We start from the raw sequence: 18,084 nt of genomic DNA on the forward strand, positions 1-18,084 counted from the left end.
TTAATGGTCGTCGTTTGCTTAGTTAAGATTAATATATTTAAAAAAAACTTTATGATGATAAGAAATTGATAGAATCTACACCACTATATTTTAACTTACTTTGACTTTTAAAGGAGCCTTATCAAAATGCTGTTAAGGTATATCGTATATTTTTGGATTTTGCGTAAGTTTTTCCTAGCTTAAGATAAAATACACTTTACCTGAGTGAGGTTAGACATGTTTAAGTACTTTGCAGCGGTCGGCTTTGTGAGCAAGATAGCGGTATTAAAATTCATGTGGAAGAAATTTTACCTGGTAAATTGAGATTTATTTTGTTAGTTCTACATTTTACAATATAAATTATAGTTGAACTAAACAGTATGGTAAAATTAATTTTAATTTTAAATGAAGAAAAATATATAGTACTTTCATTAATTTTAATAAGCAGTTAAACCCGAAATGCGTTGTAATTCTGATGTCTAAAAGTAATAAATTATGTACGAATAAAAAGTGAAGAAAGTAAAAATATATATTGAACCTTTAATTAATAAAAAGGTAATTTTTAAAAATGAAATATAAAATTTCCTTCTTCCTTAACTTTCCAAGTAATTAATATCTCGAGTGGCCTCCGAACTCCAGCAGAGCAAGTTTTAAGAACGAGGTGTTCAGGTGCAAACAAAGGGAGTTACGTCGAACTGGCAGCCATTACTAAGGATTCTAAGGCTTTATTGTCCCTGCAAAAATTAATAAGAGACTTCGACTTTTGTTTTCTTTTATAAGGCTCTTAGATTTATGTACATCATTTTTAAAAGAAAATAATTTAAGAGAGCGTTCAATTTATCTATTTTCATTTTTTTTAAAGAATTCGGCAAATGAACAAGCGGCACTATCTTCAAAATAATTATGCTGAGCGCTGATATCCTCGTAAATCAATAAATTGAAGACACACCAACACTTGCATACATTTCACAACGCGTTGCAATGTAAAATTCCTTTATCCTTTCTAAGTGACATGGAAAAATGCAGTAAAGAAAGAATTGAAATATGTATTTCATAGTAAATCATTTTGTGATATTTGAAATAAAACTTAACTTTAACCATGTATAAAATCTGGACTGTACTTCTTTATCTCTAATCTTATTCTCTTTTGACAGCCTTACATAATTTGTAGAAGCTGAAAGGCTGGTCTCCAGACTCTTAGACCAAAGCGTCTTCTCTTATAGAAGTCCAGAGTCTTCCTCCTATTTACAACTTTCGGACCATTATTTATATCGCCAAAGGAAAACTTATTGTATCAAAAATAAGAATATTTCGACATATTATTGTAAAAATACAGCAACATTGTAAACCAATCGAACAATTTATGATTGTTGAAAAATGTTTATTTTGAAGCAGGAATGAATTCCTCAATAAATTACGATTTCCAATTCAATCATTTTTTGCAAGAGTTTCAATTAAATCCGTGTTGCGAGCAGCGTATTCGTGTTCAGTACGTAAACGATTTTTATTTTAAAATTTCCTTCCATAATCGGTTATGCATGGATCGAACAAACAATTCAAACCAGGAAATAATCTCTTCTTAATATGTATGTATGGATGCTTATTAGAAGACATCTCCAAAACTGCTGCATGGATATCGATGAAATTTGGTATAGATGTAGAGCCCAGCCTAAAAGAATATATAGGAATGATTGCGGAAATGTGTACCGTCTCCGTAGGATACTCGATAACTCTGCAACGGCTCAACACATCTTATTGCAATTTGGTAAAGATACAGAACATAGTCTCGAGTAAAATATGAGATATAATACTTTTTAACCTTTTTTTTAATTCTGCGCAGACGAAGTTGTGGCTAAAAGCTAGTAATTCATATTTTGAAATAACGGGCCTACTACGTATTTGAATTGTTTATTTGTTTGCTTGGTAAACGGTTCAGAAAGCTAGTTATAATAATGAGAAGACGTTTTTAAGTCCAAAAACTAATTCAGTATTATTATACATTTTTGTAAAAAGTAAAATGACTTTATATAAAAAAGATTACATTTTACGTTAGAAAGTTTGTTGTGTTATTCAATACCGCTCGAGTGCTCTCACTTAGAAGCAGTATCGTTCGCGGCTTAAAGGATTTTCTCACGGTAAATGGGTCTTGGCCATTTCTGTGGACTTTGCATGTGTTTATCTTCGTCTCGGATAAAATGTATGCCACACCTGAGATAGGTCAGACATGGTTAAATGTTTTTGGGATTCTTATGTCTTAAAATGAAACGAAATTGTCACTAAGTAAAAGGCTAATGCTGCTGTTAATAAAGCCATTCACAAATATAAATAGTGTAAAATAAATCTAAAACGAATCTGTGTATTTGTTGTCTGCTTATGCTTCCTCAAGGCGCTCGAGCATACCCTAAACTAAGGGTAACTAGGCCTTCATACACAAGGCAACGTAAATATCCGCAACCCGATTTTAGTCGTCAAACGATTAACGCATTATAACGACATTACTATTGTCTTCGTAGACAGTCGCTCGCCAATTGTTTGTGAAGATAAGAAAAGACGCTGCGATTTTTAAGATGGCGGAGCGAATCAGTACTAACGGAATAGACGACTAAAGTCGACGATTCAACGTTATATGTGCGCGACGCGATACTTGCGACGCAAAGATTCAATATTAGTTTCGAAGACTGACTTTGCCTTGTGTACGGAGGGGCTAATCCTGCTTCTGAAGGCACTTATCAAGATGCAGCTTATTCTCTATGTCAAAACCGCAAGCGCTGTTTATGTTCGTTAACTTAATTAACTTGATTAAGATCAGAATGAACTTCGTGATACAAACTCGGTTGGGTTTTATTTTTTTAAGATTACGCCTTTGAAATATGCAATGTTTAGAATTGCTCTATCAATGTAACCATGACCAGGCAGAACACCAATATATTATATATCAGTTATTTTTACGCATTATTAAGTAGTGGTTTTAATTTCTATTTTGAAATTACGATTATCAACTCTAAAACAATAATCTTCAGTGTTCTGACTAAATATGCTTTAGTCATAACTGAATTTTCATATTTTATTGGCTATTAGCATAACAAAATTCAAAATTAAAAATTAGTTTGAAGTTTCCGTCATTAGCTTGAAAGACGCACATTTAATTCCCACCTAAAGATCATACGAGCCTTGTCTTACATAATCAGCGTAGTTCACGTTTGTTAACGCAATAAACTGCTTGCTAGTTTAGAATTCAGTTTGCGATCAGACATAATCCCACGTAACATAACAAACATGCCTGAGTTTCTAAGCCATTTCTGAGCAAAGGCTTTCAGTCATTCTAATCCAGCGCCTAACATCAGTTGGGATTGTGTTAAAGATGTTTTCATGGACGTATAAACAAAGGATGAGATGTGCCGGCTATTAGAAGTCCATTTCCGTTATTTGACATCTCCGACCATTACTACCGACAAAACTAAGTTCTTACATACACATAGGCTATAAATTAAGATTTTCCTTTAACACCGAGCGGATGGAGTCGCGGGTGGCATCTAGTCGGTGGTAACGATAATCGATTTATCCAGTATTTTTTCAAATGTTAAAACATAAGCAAAAATCTTATTTGTATATATAAATAGACGATTTTAGACTGGCAATAATTTGACTTGCGTTGCGTTCTATTTTTTTTTCAAAGGGTTTTTTTATTACAATATCTTACAAGATGTCTGGGAAATTCATTGATTATTCATTGAACCTTAAATCGTTTGTATAGCGAACGCAAGTATACCTAAGTTCATTTACTTGATCATATAAACAGCTTTAACATAATATGTAATGCACAAAGTATCACCGTACACTGCATGTGTGCTGACGCAACTGTCTAACGGAATATGGGATGAAGCGTAGATCGAGTTAAGCCAATAAGGGATCTCGACAGAATAGACAGTATTAGTGATAGAATGACAAAGCTGCTTTTAGATATTACGGCTCGAATCGATCCAGACGACCTCATATTGTGCTTTAGCACATTCGATTCTTTTAACCATTTCAAATAATATCAAAGTCGATATTAACATGGAATGTTTGATTGTAGATGCTTCCCGATTCTCTCATAGAAAATGTGGATAGATTGTGTGAAAGAGGATATGCGTAAGAAGGGTCTAGATTCAGTTATAACGGCTGATAGAGATGCGTGTATGTAGAACATGACCCTCCGTAGGGATAAGGTAGGTTGATGCTTCCCGATTCTCTCATGTTACTGGACTACGTACTTCTTTTGCAGACGCTTGAGATGCAAAATGTCAAGGGTTGACTTTATTTAAACGCAAAATAAGTATTGAATATGAACTATACGTAATATCATATCATGTTGGACAGATATTTTGCGAGTTTCAACCACACACTCGCCATGTCCTCGAGTATGTCCTGAAAATAATTATCAATGTTGCGGCGAGTGTCTCTCAGTAGTTAAGTGGCTGTGGATTGTAGAGGCCATTTAATGCAGCTAGGGAATTCAATTTGTTTTATATAGCTGTTACATAACGCTAGAATTATCGTAAATATAAGTTCTCATTGCATAAAGTTCGATCAAACGGGATACTTACCACAATTGGTACACAAAAAGCGTTATGGTGACAGTAAATATATTTCTTTTTTATTAGATTTTTTTTGTAAATTTACTAATATTTCTTTAACCATTCCAACTAAGCTCTAGGCTTGTGCTACGATATGATTTACGACAATAGTCGAATGGCGGGATTCGAACCCCCGACCTCGTGGTCGGGAATCCGTACCCTTAACCATTAGGCTATTGACCCTTATTGTTTACGTATTACGAGATAGATCAATTATGTTGACTGGAATTTTTGCTCAATAATTACTTGTAGGAAATTAATTTAATAGGCATATATATTTTATTCAATACTTTAATACTTATTATATAATAATACTAATATTAGGTGGAAAGCGGATAAGATAATTCTGTACAAACAATCCAACAGAGGTATCAAAAAAAGGGAAGTACAAGTAGAGTACGGTACACTGTAAATAATTTCAAGATGGCCGCCATTGCAAAATGGTCAATGACACATTTTTACTATCTCCTTTGTATCGATTGATAGGATTTGACGAGAAAACAACGTGGTAAAATCCGATTCAAAACAATAATTAAAGATGTAAAAGGAATTGCTAAAATTAGAAATTAATCTCAAATATTTTTAATATTAGTTGTTTTACGAGTTCACTTATTAGAATTATTAATACTAAAATCTATATATTAAGAGATATTAGAAGCTTCCCTCATGAATCTTACACAATAATTGAATCACCGTTGGTAATGGACGTATTAGGACGACAAATGCTTTTACTTTGATATTGAATTATTATGTAGATGGTGTACCGTTAGTGTTGGTCCAATCTAGTATGAGTAAGCTCCCTCTTTGTTTATCTATTTTTAAAACTAATGCCCCAATGCATAAGCAAATATCAGCTAAAACCTCTTAAGTATTTGCGCTTATGTAGCTCGGAAAGTGGTCTTTATATTAGACTTATGTTTCGAGGTTTTTAAGTCAAAAAGTAAAATTATAAAAATTACGCAAAGTTTGACATATGCTTCTAACAATTTTAATTGCCTGATCTTTCTTCATTTTAAATGCGCTTCAGTTTTATGCAAAGTTTAATCTGTCAAAAATGGGTGAAAAGCAAGTTAGATGCGATTTTATGCAATGTTTTAGACGCTTCTGTTTGTTTATTGTAGCGAGGCCGCCGGCGCTGTTTATGTTAGTTAACTTAATTAAGTGGATGGAGTTCAGGCTGCACTTCGCGTTACAAACTTAACCCACATGTTGTGTAAATCCTTTTAAGCGTTAACGCTTTCCTTTACCGAATTAAACCTCGCTAACTGGCTTACAATCAGTTTGGATTAACAATTATTGCATTACAGTATAACAGTCATTTTAAACAACAGACAGTTATTTTAAAGCCACTTTTATTACGATTACAAAGCGAAATAAAAATAACAATGAATAAAATACGTTCCTTCATTTATATGAATAAGTGGAAACAGTAAATTTTGGCGACAAAGTTTTTCTTGGGCTTATGAAGACGGAAAGAAAAATTAACTCAATAATATTTTTCACAGACAATGAACACAAAGTCTAAATAAATACAACTTAAAGCCTCGGTCAATTCACATTTATTTAATTTATAGCATACTTTTTATTTTGATTTCTTTGCTTTTTGTTTTTATCGTAAAACGACTTTTAAAAAAGGAATCATACAAAAATAAAACTGACTTTAAGGACTGAATTTTATATTATGACGTAAAGTATCTGATAAGATTGGATAATCTTGATGTTACTTTAATGTATTAACAACACTTCCTCCCCTGTTGTTATTTCTTACACAATGTCACAATTATCTAAATATTACCTTTTTATTTCGATACAATGCAGTTTAAATGCAAACCGTTAATTATGTTAAGTTTAATGTCACTTGTAATTAATACAATCGTTTTGCCGAGATTTGACCTTTTAGTGGATACGACTGTTGGATTAATTCGAGGTTTACAAGCAACAGACGGTGATTATTCAATGTTTCTCAGAATCTTTCTTCGGAATTTCACAAAATTCTGGTTAAAGTAATTGCCACTTTAACTTAGAAATATTCGATTATAGTCAACGTTATTTTTAAATAAATGTTAGCTTTGTCTTAATAAAATTGCCCAATTTATCTGAATAAATTGTATAACACACAAACAAATAACATTTAGGGTTACATATATATCAGATTATTTAATGCCATCAATTTCAAAAGAAACAATCTGACGTAATATTACGATATGAAAATATAAGAACACATAAGATTAGATAATGTTTGTGAATAGAGTTAATCTTAATATTTATCTTGGAAATTGGGCTTTAAGGTACGCGTACACTAAAACCGACATTACACGAAATACGCTCGTCCGTCGTCGGTTAGCCTGATCCGAACAAAGCAAACGCATGTGAATAAATCTGATTTAGGGCGCTTACACCACTGTCAGCGCATAAAACAATATAGTCCGCCGTTGTTAGCCGATCTCCGGTTAATTAATATAAGAACATGCTCACGCTGTGGCGAACTTCGGACATGTCTGAATTAGCCGGTAGACTACCAGTTATTTGTGACGTATTGGATATATGACAAATTCTCATCAAAGTACTAAAATTAAGTTAAAGATAACACACAACCTAAGTATTGACAATATTGTTTTATTCGTTTAATAGCAATCTTATAAAAAATAAATAATACTTGTCATGTCAATGTTTAACATTGATTTTTTAAAATTTTGATTTAATTCTCTAGGTGTTTCCTGCTAGGCCAACCCGCCTAAATATAAATTTCGCGAAACACCCAATACTCTTTGCTAAATTATTGTGTTAGTAAGAACAAAAATTGTATAAACTTTCTTTCCCATTTATTTTTAAATTCGACTATACGTATATAGATAGACGACAGCATCAGCAGTGTGACAATCTGTGGTGTCAATTCAAATGCACAGTGCGCGGACGTTACTGAGCAGACACCCGACCAATACAAGCGCCCGGCGCGACACGGTGCGGCGTTATTGTCGCAGTTGGCGTTACGGATGAACGCCTCGCATCGATAGCCTCAGCCGCCTGCCTCCTCCTCCCTCCGGCAAACACCGAAAATTTTATTTTGCGCACGCGCAGCGACACGTTTCATGTTCCGAGCTATCAAAAGTTTAAGCCTTTCCTACAAATATCATACGATAATTCGGCTTTGATCTAAGCGTAGTGTAATTGTTGATCGTGTACGTCAAACAAAAATATAGTACTTAAAAAGCTGTATCTATTTATTTCTGCATATTATTTAAGCGTTCGATAGATCAAATCATCGCGCTACAAAATGTATTTTAAAATATGTAATGTTATCGTAATATTTTTAATGTTTTTAAATAAATGTCAAGGTGCCGTGAGAGTGGATCCTCTAGTTGATACTAAAGTTGGTTTAATTCGTGGATTAAAAGCGGATGATGGAGATTACTCAATGTTTTTAGGCATACCGTACGCTGATGTAGATGAAAATAATCCTTTTGGAGTGAGTAATTTTTTTTTCAGTTCCTTAAATAAAATATAATGAATTTCAATGTAAGAAATTTAGATAAAGACTTTTAACAGGTTTAAGTAAAAAAATACTCAAAGATTAATAAGTAACTAGTTAATTATAAATAGAATTTATTTAATCTATGTTTACATTGAGACTATAATAATTACACTAATGTTTTAAATTAATTAGCCGAATGATAAAAATGTTCCCCTGAAATGAAATTATTTCGTATATGTTAAAAGTATTTTTTTTAGTATTTATAGATATTAATAATAATGTTTCTATTTATTCCCAGCCATCTACACCTCACCAAAAATTTGAGGGCATATTTGATGCCGTACACGACTCGGTAATATGCCCCCAAAACTTGGATAACGGTACAGCTGTTGGTGTCATCGATTGTCTTCAATTAAATGTATATGTACCAAAGTCGGCGAATTCCAACAATAAGGTACCAGTACTAGTATATTTCTATGGTGGCAGCTTCTACAGAGGCTATGCTAACAGAGATTTATATGGACCGAGATTTCTCGTCAAGCATGATGTTATTCTTGTGACTGTAAATTATCGAGTGGGAGCTTATGGGTTCATGTGCCTCGATACACCCAATGTTCCTGGAAATCAAGGTCTAAAAGATCTATTGATTGCGCTTAGATGGTTGAAAAATAACATCGAATCGTTTGGAGGAAATGCTAATAAAATAACGTTATTTGGTCAAAGCGCCGGAGGAAGAGCCGTTGATTTTCATTTAATATCTGAACAAGAGAAACTGTTCGATAAAGTTATCATACAAAGTGGTATTTCAATATCTCCACCTGTTATAGGAGAAGTTGATACAAGGGCACCACTGATGCTCGCTGAGAAGATTGGTTTTATCCCTGATAATGTTCCCGAAGCTTTATCCTTCCTCGCTACAGTCGATCCACAAATTGTGGTAGCCGCAGCTTCAGAAATTGACTACACATTTAGACCATGTGTAGAAAATGATTTTGACAACGTTGAAAAGTTTGTCACAGATTATACAAATAATAAAAGGATGCCTAAGGTAAAGACAACACCAATATTGACAGGGTATAATGACAATGAAATGTTTTTCGCACACGCAGGTAGAGACAATGAATACTTTGAAAATCTTAACATATTTGAAGATACTTTGAAAAGTTATTTTGACTTCGATGAAAAACGTTTAAAGGAAATGGCGAATTTAGTTAGACAATTCTACATTGGGGATGAAAAAATGAGTATAGAAAATGTGCAAGCTATAGCCGATTTTCATTCTGATTTTACATACTTACATCCAATTCATAGAAGGACATCTCAAAACATGTTAAATGGAGCTCAAACGATATATCATTACTTATTTTCATACAATGGTAGAAGGAACATGTCGTTTAAAAGAAACGTAACAATGAGCGGCGCGGGCCATGGCGATGAGATCGGTTATCTGTTCCAAACACGGAGTTTGATCAATGATGAGATAACAGTAGAAGATCAAATAATGATTGATCGAATGACAACTCTTTGGACAAACTTTGCCAAATACGGGTGAGTACATTACACTATGTAATGGAAATAAAATGACAATTTTGTAAAGTTATAGTAAAGAAACTGTAGAGGAAAATTAGCTAAACAAGAGTAGGCTTATGTGTCATTATCTCGTATAAAATAAGTATATTTTTAATCGATATTTTTTCCAGTGACCCTACACCAACTGTGACTGAGTTATTGCCAATCAAATGGAAACCTATAACAGAAGAAAAATTATATTATTACAAAATAGATTCAGAAGTTAGTTTGGAGACTAGGCCATTTAGTAAGAGAATGGCTTTTTGGGACTTGTTCTTCAAACACAACAGACAACTACAAAAAGGATATCAAAGGTCTTAGGATGTTCATGAAAAGATGTTTGTATGATTATTAAGAATAAAAGACTTTTTACTACTCAGACTTGCATTATTATTTAGGCTGCTTCTGTTTTAAGGGTTAGTGAAGTCATGGTGTTTAAAATATGTTTAGTAAAAATGCATCTGCAACCTTTAAACTTCGCCGTAACAGCCGTCATATCTGAATCCACCCCCTTCCTACGCATATCCTTATTCACACAGTCCATCCATTTTTTTTTTGGTCTTCCTCTACCTTTGTAGCCATCCATTGAAACATTTGCATTTATAATATAAGTCAGATTTAACATGAAAATACACTAGATGGTGTCGTTGTTAATAAAATACATTGGGATTGTTCTGATGATTTTTCGATAAGATATGAATTTGACAAGTATAAGATAAATCCTATATCAGGTAATGCTTAGAAGCAATTTTTGTCATATCTTTATCAGGATGGAATAAAGATAAAACTGTGCGAATTTCATTTTATTGTATTATTTAATAGCGGGCAGAGATACAAAAATGTGTTTAAAACCGATATTCTTTATAATATTTATCTTCGCGTCATTCAATAAATGTCATAGTATTGATACTCGAGTGGATCCTCTAGTTGACACAAAGGTTGGCTTGATCCGAGGGCTGAAAGCTGAAGATGGTGATTATTCAATGTTCTTAGGTATACCATATGGCAAAGTCGATGAAAACAACCCTTTCGAAGTAAGTATTAAATTCCCGGTATTTTTTATTTCCTAGCTGGCTAAAACAAACCTAAATTATTTAAATATTAGCAGATTTTTGTTAACTTAGTATGTTTCTTATACTATTCCAACTAAGCTCTATCCTTGTGCTAGAATATGATTTACGACAATAGTCAAATAGCGGGATTCGAACCCCCGATCACCTAATCAGAAATCTGTACCGTTAACCATTAGGCCATTGGTGCTTCGTATGCATGTCGCATAACAGTTTTGCAATATTTTACCCACAATTTCCAGCCGTCACTGCCACATGAAAACTTTCAAGAAATTTTTGAAGCTTACGATGATTCTGCTATTTGTCCTCAAATTGAAGAATTTAATAAAACTAACACTGGCTCACTTGACTGTCTCCATCTTAATATTTATGTTCCCGATGTTGCTAGTACAAAATCTCCAGTTCCAGTCCTTGTATGGATACATGGCGGAGGATTTCAGATAGGATTTTCTGGTAGATTCCTGTATGGCCCGAAATACTTAGTAAGACACGATATTATTTTGGTTACTTTAAATTACCGTGTCGGACCCTATGGATACATGTGCCTGGATGATCAAAAAGTGCCAGGAAATCAAGGCTTTAAAGACCAGCTCTTAGCACTGAGATGGATAAAAGATAATATTGGTTCATTTGGAGGCAACTCTAATAAAATAACATTATTCGGGGAAAGTGCTGGTGGAAGATCAGTAGATTATCATTTATTTTCTCAGCAAGAAAAATTGTTCAACAGCCTGATAATACAAAGTGGTACATCATTGTTACCTACGCATATTGGTGAGCCAGAGTCAACACGTACTCTGAATTTGGCTGCGAAACTCGGCTTTGAAACAGATGATGTAAACGAAGCACTCTCTTTTCTTACTAACCAAAGTCCAAATTCTGTTATAGCTGCTATGCAAGAAATAGACAGATATTTGCCTTGTGTAGAAAATGATTATGAAAACGTCGAAAAATTTATATCTGATTATACTTTCAACTTAAACATTCCTAAAGTTAAAAACGTACCAATTTTAATCGGTCATAATGATGCCGAAAGATTACCAAATCATTTAAACCAAAATGCAGACTATTTTGACAATCTTAATATATTTCATGATACGTTTAATAGTGCTTTTAACTTTAATTCCTCGGAATTAATTAATGTAGTGAATAACTTTAGGCATTTTTACATAGGCGATGAAGAAATTAGTGAAAAAGAGTTATTCAACATTATAGATTTTGATTCGGATTTTACTTATGTTCATGCGACACAGAGAAGTATCAAACAGTACATGGAAAATAATGCAGGTGATATATTTTATTATATGTTTACTTACAATGGTGGAAGAAATTTTGTTAAGAAACGAATGAACGTAACATTCGGAGGTGCAGCACATGCTGACGAGATTGGCTATTTATTTGATATATCTTACATGAAGGATGAACCATCGAACGAAGACCAGCTAGTTATCGATAGAATGACGACACTTTGGGCTAACTTTGTAAAATATAGGTAAGACATATTTTAGTTTGAACTAGTTATGCTGCATAAAATTAAAATAATCATTCTAAATCGTGGAAGCGGTTTTGCAGATAAATTAACATAAATATTGTTTACGGCTCTTTTTAAATTTCATATCAATTTGTGGGTTATTGATTTTTATTATTTTTTCGTTTCAGCAACCCTACACCTGAAACATCCGACTTACTACCTGTCGAGTGGAGGCCAGTGGAGGATGAAAAATTGTACTATCTTGATATAAATAATAAACTGACACTTAAGAAGAGACCATTTAACGACAGAATGGCTTTCTGGGACTTATTTTATGAATACAATCATAGCTTACAAAAAGGATATCGAAACTAAATTAACTAAAAAGAAACTATAGTTATTTTAATTATTAGAGTTTATTAATACGTATTATTTATTTGCAAATTATTTATAATTTTTCAATTAACAATTGACAAATTACCAAATTTATTTTTAAAAGCAATTCAAATACTTATTACAAATGCTAATTGTCTAAATAAATAATGTCAATAAACTCAAATACGTGAATGTATTCGTTTGAAATGTTGGTATTAAATAGATGAAATTAACATGTCAGAAAAATAATGAATTTTAATTAGTTTTGTATTACCTTTAATTATTTTTAATTATTGATTTATGGTAACTTAATAAATAATACACTTTTAATCAACTTCGATCTAAGATAAGATATTGTTTTTGTTGATTTGTTCCATCGTGTTTGTACTTACAATGATATTGAAATTATCTGCAAAATAATTTAGAAATCAAATTATCTATTTATAAATGGCCATTGGTCATTGTTTCTTGCAAGACAACAGTAGTTCATAATCGATCCTCTTATCAATCAGTGCCTTAACTTACTTAGGCTAAAATGTATTTGAAAATACTAAAATATACGATAATTTTATATTTAACTTTACTCAGTAAATGTCACTGTAAAACTTTGGACTCTCTTGTCACCACAAAAGTTGGTTTGATTCGGGGATTGAAAGCAGAAGATGGTGATTATTCTATGTTTTTAGGGATACCGTTCGGAAAAGTTGAAGAAAGCAATCCTTTCGGAGTAAGTAATTATGAACTCCTTAATTTAGATTTTTATAGGACTGTCATATTCGTGCCATAACTTAAGTGTTCTTGCATGATCTTAAATATTTTATGGCTTTGTCTCGTAAACTTTACTATATAATGATACTAGAGGTATACTTTTTATTGCAATAGTAAAAATATAAGAAGTAAAAAATCGAAGCTTCAATAGCCTAATGGTTAAGGATACGAAATTTCGATCACGAGGTGATAGATTCGAATTCCGCCATTCGTAAACCATGCCCTGAATACAAACATAGAGCTAAGTTGGAATGGTACAAGAAATATTAGTAAATTTACCAAAAATCTGCTTATATTTATATTTAACAAAAAATACTTTAAAATCTTGCAGCCATCCATACCATATGGAAATTTTGATGGAATTTTTGAAGCCTACGATGATACTGCCATTTGTCCACAAGTTGAAGAATTTAACAACACAATTGTTGGTTCACTCGATTGCCTTCATTTAAACATTTATGTACCCAATACCGCTAAGGCAGGATCTTTACCAGTTCTTGTATGGATTTATGGTGGAGCATTTCAAATAGGATTTGCTGGTAGATTTTTATATGGACCGAAATACTTTGTGAGACACGATATAATTTTAGTTACTGTAAATTATCGTGTCGGACCATATGGATTTATGTGCCTTAATGATCCAAAGGTACCAGGTAACCAAGGTTTCAAAGACCAACTCTTGGCTCTGAGATGGATAAAAGACAATATTGATTCTTTCGGTGGCAACTCGGACAAGATTACGTTATTTGGAGAAAGTGCCGGTGGAGTTTCAATAGATTATCATTTATTTTCCCAACAAGAAAAATTATTTAACAACCTAATAATCCAAAGTGGTACTACATTCTTACCTTCACTTATTGGTGAGCCTGAGTCTACTCGTACACTCAATTTGGCATCAATGTTAGGTTTTGAAACGACAGATTTAAATGAAGCCCTTTCTTTCCTTAATAAGCAGACTACTAATTCAGTTATAGCTGCTATGAGACAAGTACCAAGGTACTTACCTTGTGTCGAAAATGATTTTGAAAACGTGGAAAAATTAATATCAGATTATCCTTTTAACCTGGACATACCCAAGGTTAAAGACGTGGCAATATTAATTGGCCATACCGATGATGAGAGGCTTCCACTGCACGTAAACAAAAATCCAGAATATTATGAAAACTTAAATATATTCCATGGCAAGTTAGTTAACGCTTTCAATTTTAATTCTCTGGAACTAGCAAAGGCTGTTAAAAATTTCAGGCATTTTTATATTGGCGATGAGAAGATTTCTATAAAAGAACAATTTAATATCATAGATTTTGATTCAGATTTTACTTACGTTCATCCAACTCTAAGAAGCATTGAAAAATATAAGGAAAACAATGCCGGAGATATATTCTATTATGTATTTTCTTATAATGGTGATAGAAATTTTGTCAAGAAAAGGGTTAACATAACGATTGGTGGTGCAGCACATGCTGACGAGATTGGCTATTTATTTGACATATCTTACATGAAGGATGAACCATCGTACGAAGACCAGCTAGTTATTGATAGAATGACGACACTTTGGGCTAATTTCGTTAAATACAGGTAAGTGTACTAACAAATAAAAACTCTAATAAATGAATTATTCGAAATTCACTCAAGTAATACATAGTAAAAACTTCATTTTTTTTATTATGCGTTTGTACTTAAAAGGGTGGTAACAATGATACTTTTGTTAAGAAAATAATTTTATTTCAGCAACCCAACGCCGGAGACTACAGACTTATTACCTGTCGACTGGAAGCCTGTGGAAGATAATTTACTGCACTACCTTGAAATAGATTCAGAGCTGACATTAAAGAAACGACCTTTCAATAAGAGAATGGCATTCTGGGATTTATTTTATAGGCACAATTATAAGTTGCAAAAAGGATATAGAAATAGGGACAACTGATAGCATTTTGCTGACTAATATTTTGTTACAATGACAATGAATGAATACCCTAAAAAATTTGTAAATCTACCGATAAATTGTATTGTATTGTAAATCAGTTTCGCTTTCCCTAGCATTAAGAGGCATTGAATATTATTTGCATGTTTTTAAAATCAATTCTAAATCTTATAAATGATGAATAAATACAATGCGTTTAATTTATGTACCATTTAATTGTATCGTTAACATTTTTAATATTGTATTCTTAAAACTACAAAAGTTCAGAATCGATATTATATTTTTAATTGATTTCATAATTATTGAACAATATTCGAAGTAAAGCTTCTTAGTTAAATAGGAAATGTGATGACTGCGAAGTTAACACATTTGAAGTTAGTAGAAAAATGTCAAAAACCGCAGAGCATTTATAATCCGTCCTCACTTTCCCGGCCAATGTTTAATTGAGCGAAAACAGTCCTTTTCATGTAATTAAAAGAGTGGTGAATATTTTTCATTTTATAATAACTCTGATAGACAGAATTAAAGGCAAATTACAAGGAATACTCGAAGTTAACGTCAAATTTAGATCCATAGCACCTAAATTCTTCTATACTTTACATTTAAAATTTTTATTAAATAAATAAAATAAGTCCAAGTGCATTTGAAAATAAAGTTAATTTGACCGGAACCATTTGAAGTGTAATTTTCTTGATGTTGCAAATTATTATCATATCGAAATTAAATATTAATATATTCCACAATAAAGGGAACAAAGGGCAAAATTAATGAACGCTCATCTCGTTTACCATAAGAAACAGCAGTAAAAACGAAAGTATATTCGAAAATTTTAATTATTATTACATTGTAAAGTCCATAATAATATCTTTACGTTAAATACGAAAGAGTTAATAGTTATTATATATTTAAGGAAGACGTAAATTTTGTATGATTAAAATTGAATCCATGAATGCTAATCAATAGCGCAGAATTTCGATTATTAGGTATAATATGCTGGGCATATATGGGATATGTCGTTGCTTGGAAAAGAAATCTCTTGATTTGTAGTTGTTACTGTTGACTAAATCCATATCTATTGTTAGTTTGACTTTCTATCGAAAAACTACAGCCTACAGCCTGTCCAGAGGAATAGAGGTAAGCGGTTGACTTTTAATCTTTCCATTTTGTTGACTCAAAAGGTACTACTGGGTATACATACATCTCTAACAACCGTCATATCTGAATTTACTTCTATCTTGCACATATCCCCTTGATTTATGAATGTGAAGACAGCAAAAGGGAATGAACTGAAACGTTGAAGTGAATTCGTAATTAATTTAGCTGACGTCTACAACCATTCGTTTACTTTTTTACCGCATCGTTTTATCCACATTTGACGTTGCGAAATTGTTAAACGAATAGCTTGATCACAATCCATGATACAAAGAAAATTCATAAATCATTCTAAGTTTCGAAAAGTATTCTATAAAAAAAATAACAGAGAGCGTTACAAAGTGGTAATTTTAAGAACTGGCTGAAAAGTTCCTTTGTCTTTAAAAAAAATTGTTTGAATCATAGACCACACGGCAAACACAAAATATATAGTGCGACAAACTTAACTGACCCATGGAGGGAGACGCTGTTCGTGGTCCAAGAATATGTCAAACGTAGCACCCACCCACAAAACACAAACAAGCCAAGAAACTTGAAAAAATTATGTGCAGGAGTATAGAGTCGAAAATATTTTTTTTGTTGTTAAGAATTATAAACGGCAAAAATCTTTTCACGTAATAAGATACAGATATCAACATAATCTTGTTAATAATAAAGATTTTTATTTTTTATAAAACCGATTATGATTACACTAATCAAATCTTTGCACTGATTTTGGAAATAATCGATTAATTTGTTTTTCTTTTTAGAATTAAAATGATTGATAGGTTTGATTGGGGGTATCATCAGATAACATTTTATATGATTACTCGATATATTATAAGATAAATTTAAATTATCACTGTATCAAATATTTTATCTAAATTATTTTTCTTTCTTATCAGTATCGACTTTTTATTTACACTTATGTTTTCACGTAAAACATAATTGCGGTGCAAAATGATTTTTAGGTATCTGGGCTGCCAATTAGTATCAATGAAAAAATCACCAAAAAAGCTACGAGAAGACAGCCTTCGCCGAGTTTGCCGTATTAGCGAGTAAGGCAATTAACGTAAACAAAAACGGCCATATTTAATAATGAATTGTTTCAAGCACTTTAGGGGATTGTTATTTACGAAAAGGCTTAAAGTATATTACAGCTCAATGATCACATCTCGTCCAGCATTCCAGCGACTGTTGTGGTTGAAGTCTGAAGATCCTGCTGCAGATCGCAACGTGAAAGTGCTCTGCAAATGTTTGAGAGAACCTAATTAAGACGTTATTACTTGCCCGCTATAGCTAGCGGGAAAACAATTCTATTTAATTACTGAAGTATTTCAATATTAATCTTAGTATTTTTGTAAATGCGAATGTTTATATGGATGGATTTTAATGAAATTTGGCATACGTATAGAACATAGTCTAGAAGAACACATAGAATAGAACTCTTTGGGTTTCTTTTTACATTCCGCGCGGACAAAGTGGCGGCCGACAGCTATTTTTCAAATAAATTGTAAATCACTTTTCATCTAGAAGAATGTGTTGCCTGACTCGCTTAATTAATAATGACAAATTAAGATTTAAACACTTTAAAAATTTGAAGTACATTTCACGATATATGTACCACACTGTGCCTTTCGTTTGAAGGTCAATATAATTGAAACACATTATGATTTAAAATCAGTTTCATCAGCATGAGCTTAGCATTT

The 18,084-nt window shown here is 32.4% G+C and overlaps 3 protein-coding genes across 3 annotated transcripts; all 3 read left to right on the forward strand.

Annotated features, from left to right (window-relative positions):
* The first annotated feature begins 7,708 nt into the window (after positions 1-7,708).
* On the forward strand, positions 7,709-10,015 carry LOC106113521 (cholinesterase-like). Its single transcript, XM_013306338.1, has 3 exons — positions 7,709-8,061; positions 8,366-9,615; positions 9,768-10,015. The coding sequence occupies exons 1-3, from the start codon at positions 7,870-7,872 to the stop codon at positions 9,955-9,957; spliced, it is 1,632 nt and encodes a 543-aa protein (XP_013161792.1). The 5' UTR covers positions 7,709-7,869; the 3' UTR covers positions 9,958-10,015.
* Positions 10,016-10,437: 422 nt separating this feature from the next.
* Positions 10,438-12,616, forward strand: LOC106113522 (esterase FE4-like). The gene is made up of 3 exons (XM_013306339.1): positions 10,438-10,670; positions 10,949-12,198; positions 12,366-12,616. The coding sequence occupies exons 1-3, from the start codon at positions 10,476-10,478 to the stop codon at positions 12,550-12,552; spliced, it is 1,632 nt and encodes a 543-aa protein (XP_013161793.1). The 5' UTR covers positions 10,438-10,475; the 3' UTR covers positions 12,553-12,616.
* Positions 12,617-13,001: 385 nt separating this feature from the next.
* LOC106113393 (esterase FE4-like) lies at positions 13,002-15,311 on the forward strand. Its single transcript, XM_013306121.1, has 3 exons — positions 13,002-13,279; positions 13,652-14,898; positions 15,052-15,311. Exons 1-3 carry the CDS (start codon positions 13,088-13,090, stop codon positions 15,245-15,247), a joined length of 1,635 nt encoding a protein of 544 aa, XP_013161575.1. The 5' UTR covers positions 13,002-13,087; the 3' UTR covers positions 15,248-15,311.
* The last annotated feature ends 2,773 nt before the right edge of the window (positions 15,312-18,084 follow it).

The sequence above is a fragment of the Papilio xuthus genome, unplaced genomic scaffold, assembly GCF_000836235.2.
Source record: "Papilio xuthus unplaced genomic scaffold, Pxut_1.1 DF828258.1, whole genome shotgun sequence".
Taxonomy (NCBI): Eukaryota; Metazoa; Arthropoda; class Insecta; order Lepidoptera; family Papilionidae; genus Papilio; species Papilio xuthus.

Bases quoted from the DNA above. Each gene is read 5' to 3' on its own strand.
- LOC106113522 (XM_013306339.1), top strand. From the start codon at position 10,476: ATGTGTTTAAAACCGATATTCTTTATAATATTTATCTTCGCGTCATTC. The intron at 10,671-10,948 runs GTAAGTATTAAA...CACAATTTCCAG, and splicing joins ATGAAAACAACCCTTTCGAA to CCGTCACTGCCACATGAAAA. The intron at 12,199-12,365 runs GTAAGACATATT...TTTTCGTTTCAG, and splicing joins GCTAACTTTGTAAAATATAG to CAACCCTACACCTGAAACAT.
- LOC106113393 (XM_013306121.1), top strand. From the start codon at position 13,088: ATGTATTTGAAAATACTAAAATATACGATAATTTTATATTTAACTTTA. The intron at 13,280-13,651 runs GTAAGTAATTAT...AAAATCTTGCAG, and splicing joins AAGAAAGCAATCCTTTCGGA to CCATCCATACCATATGGAAA. The intron at 14,899-15,051 runs GTAAGTGTACTA...ATTTTATTTCAG, and splicing joins GCTAATTTCGTTAAATACAG to CAACCCAACGCCGGAGACTA.
- LOC106113521 (XM_013306338.1), top strand. From the start codon at position 7,870: ATGTATTTTAAAATATGTAATGTTATCGTAATATTTTTAATGTTTTTA. The intron at 8,062-8,365 runs GTGAGTAATTTT...ATTTATTCCCAG, and splicing joins ATGAAAATAATCCTTTTGGA to CCATCTACACCTCACCAAAA. The intron at 9,616-9,767 runs GTGAGTACATTA...TATTTTTTCCAG, and splicing joins ACAAACTTTGCCAAATACGG to TGACCCTACACCAACTGTGA.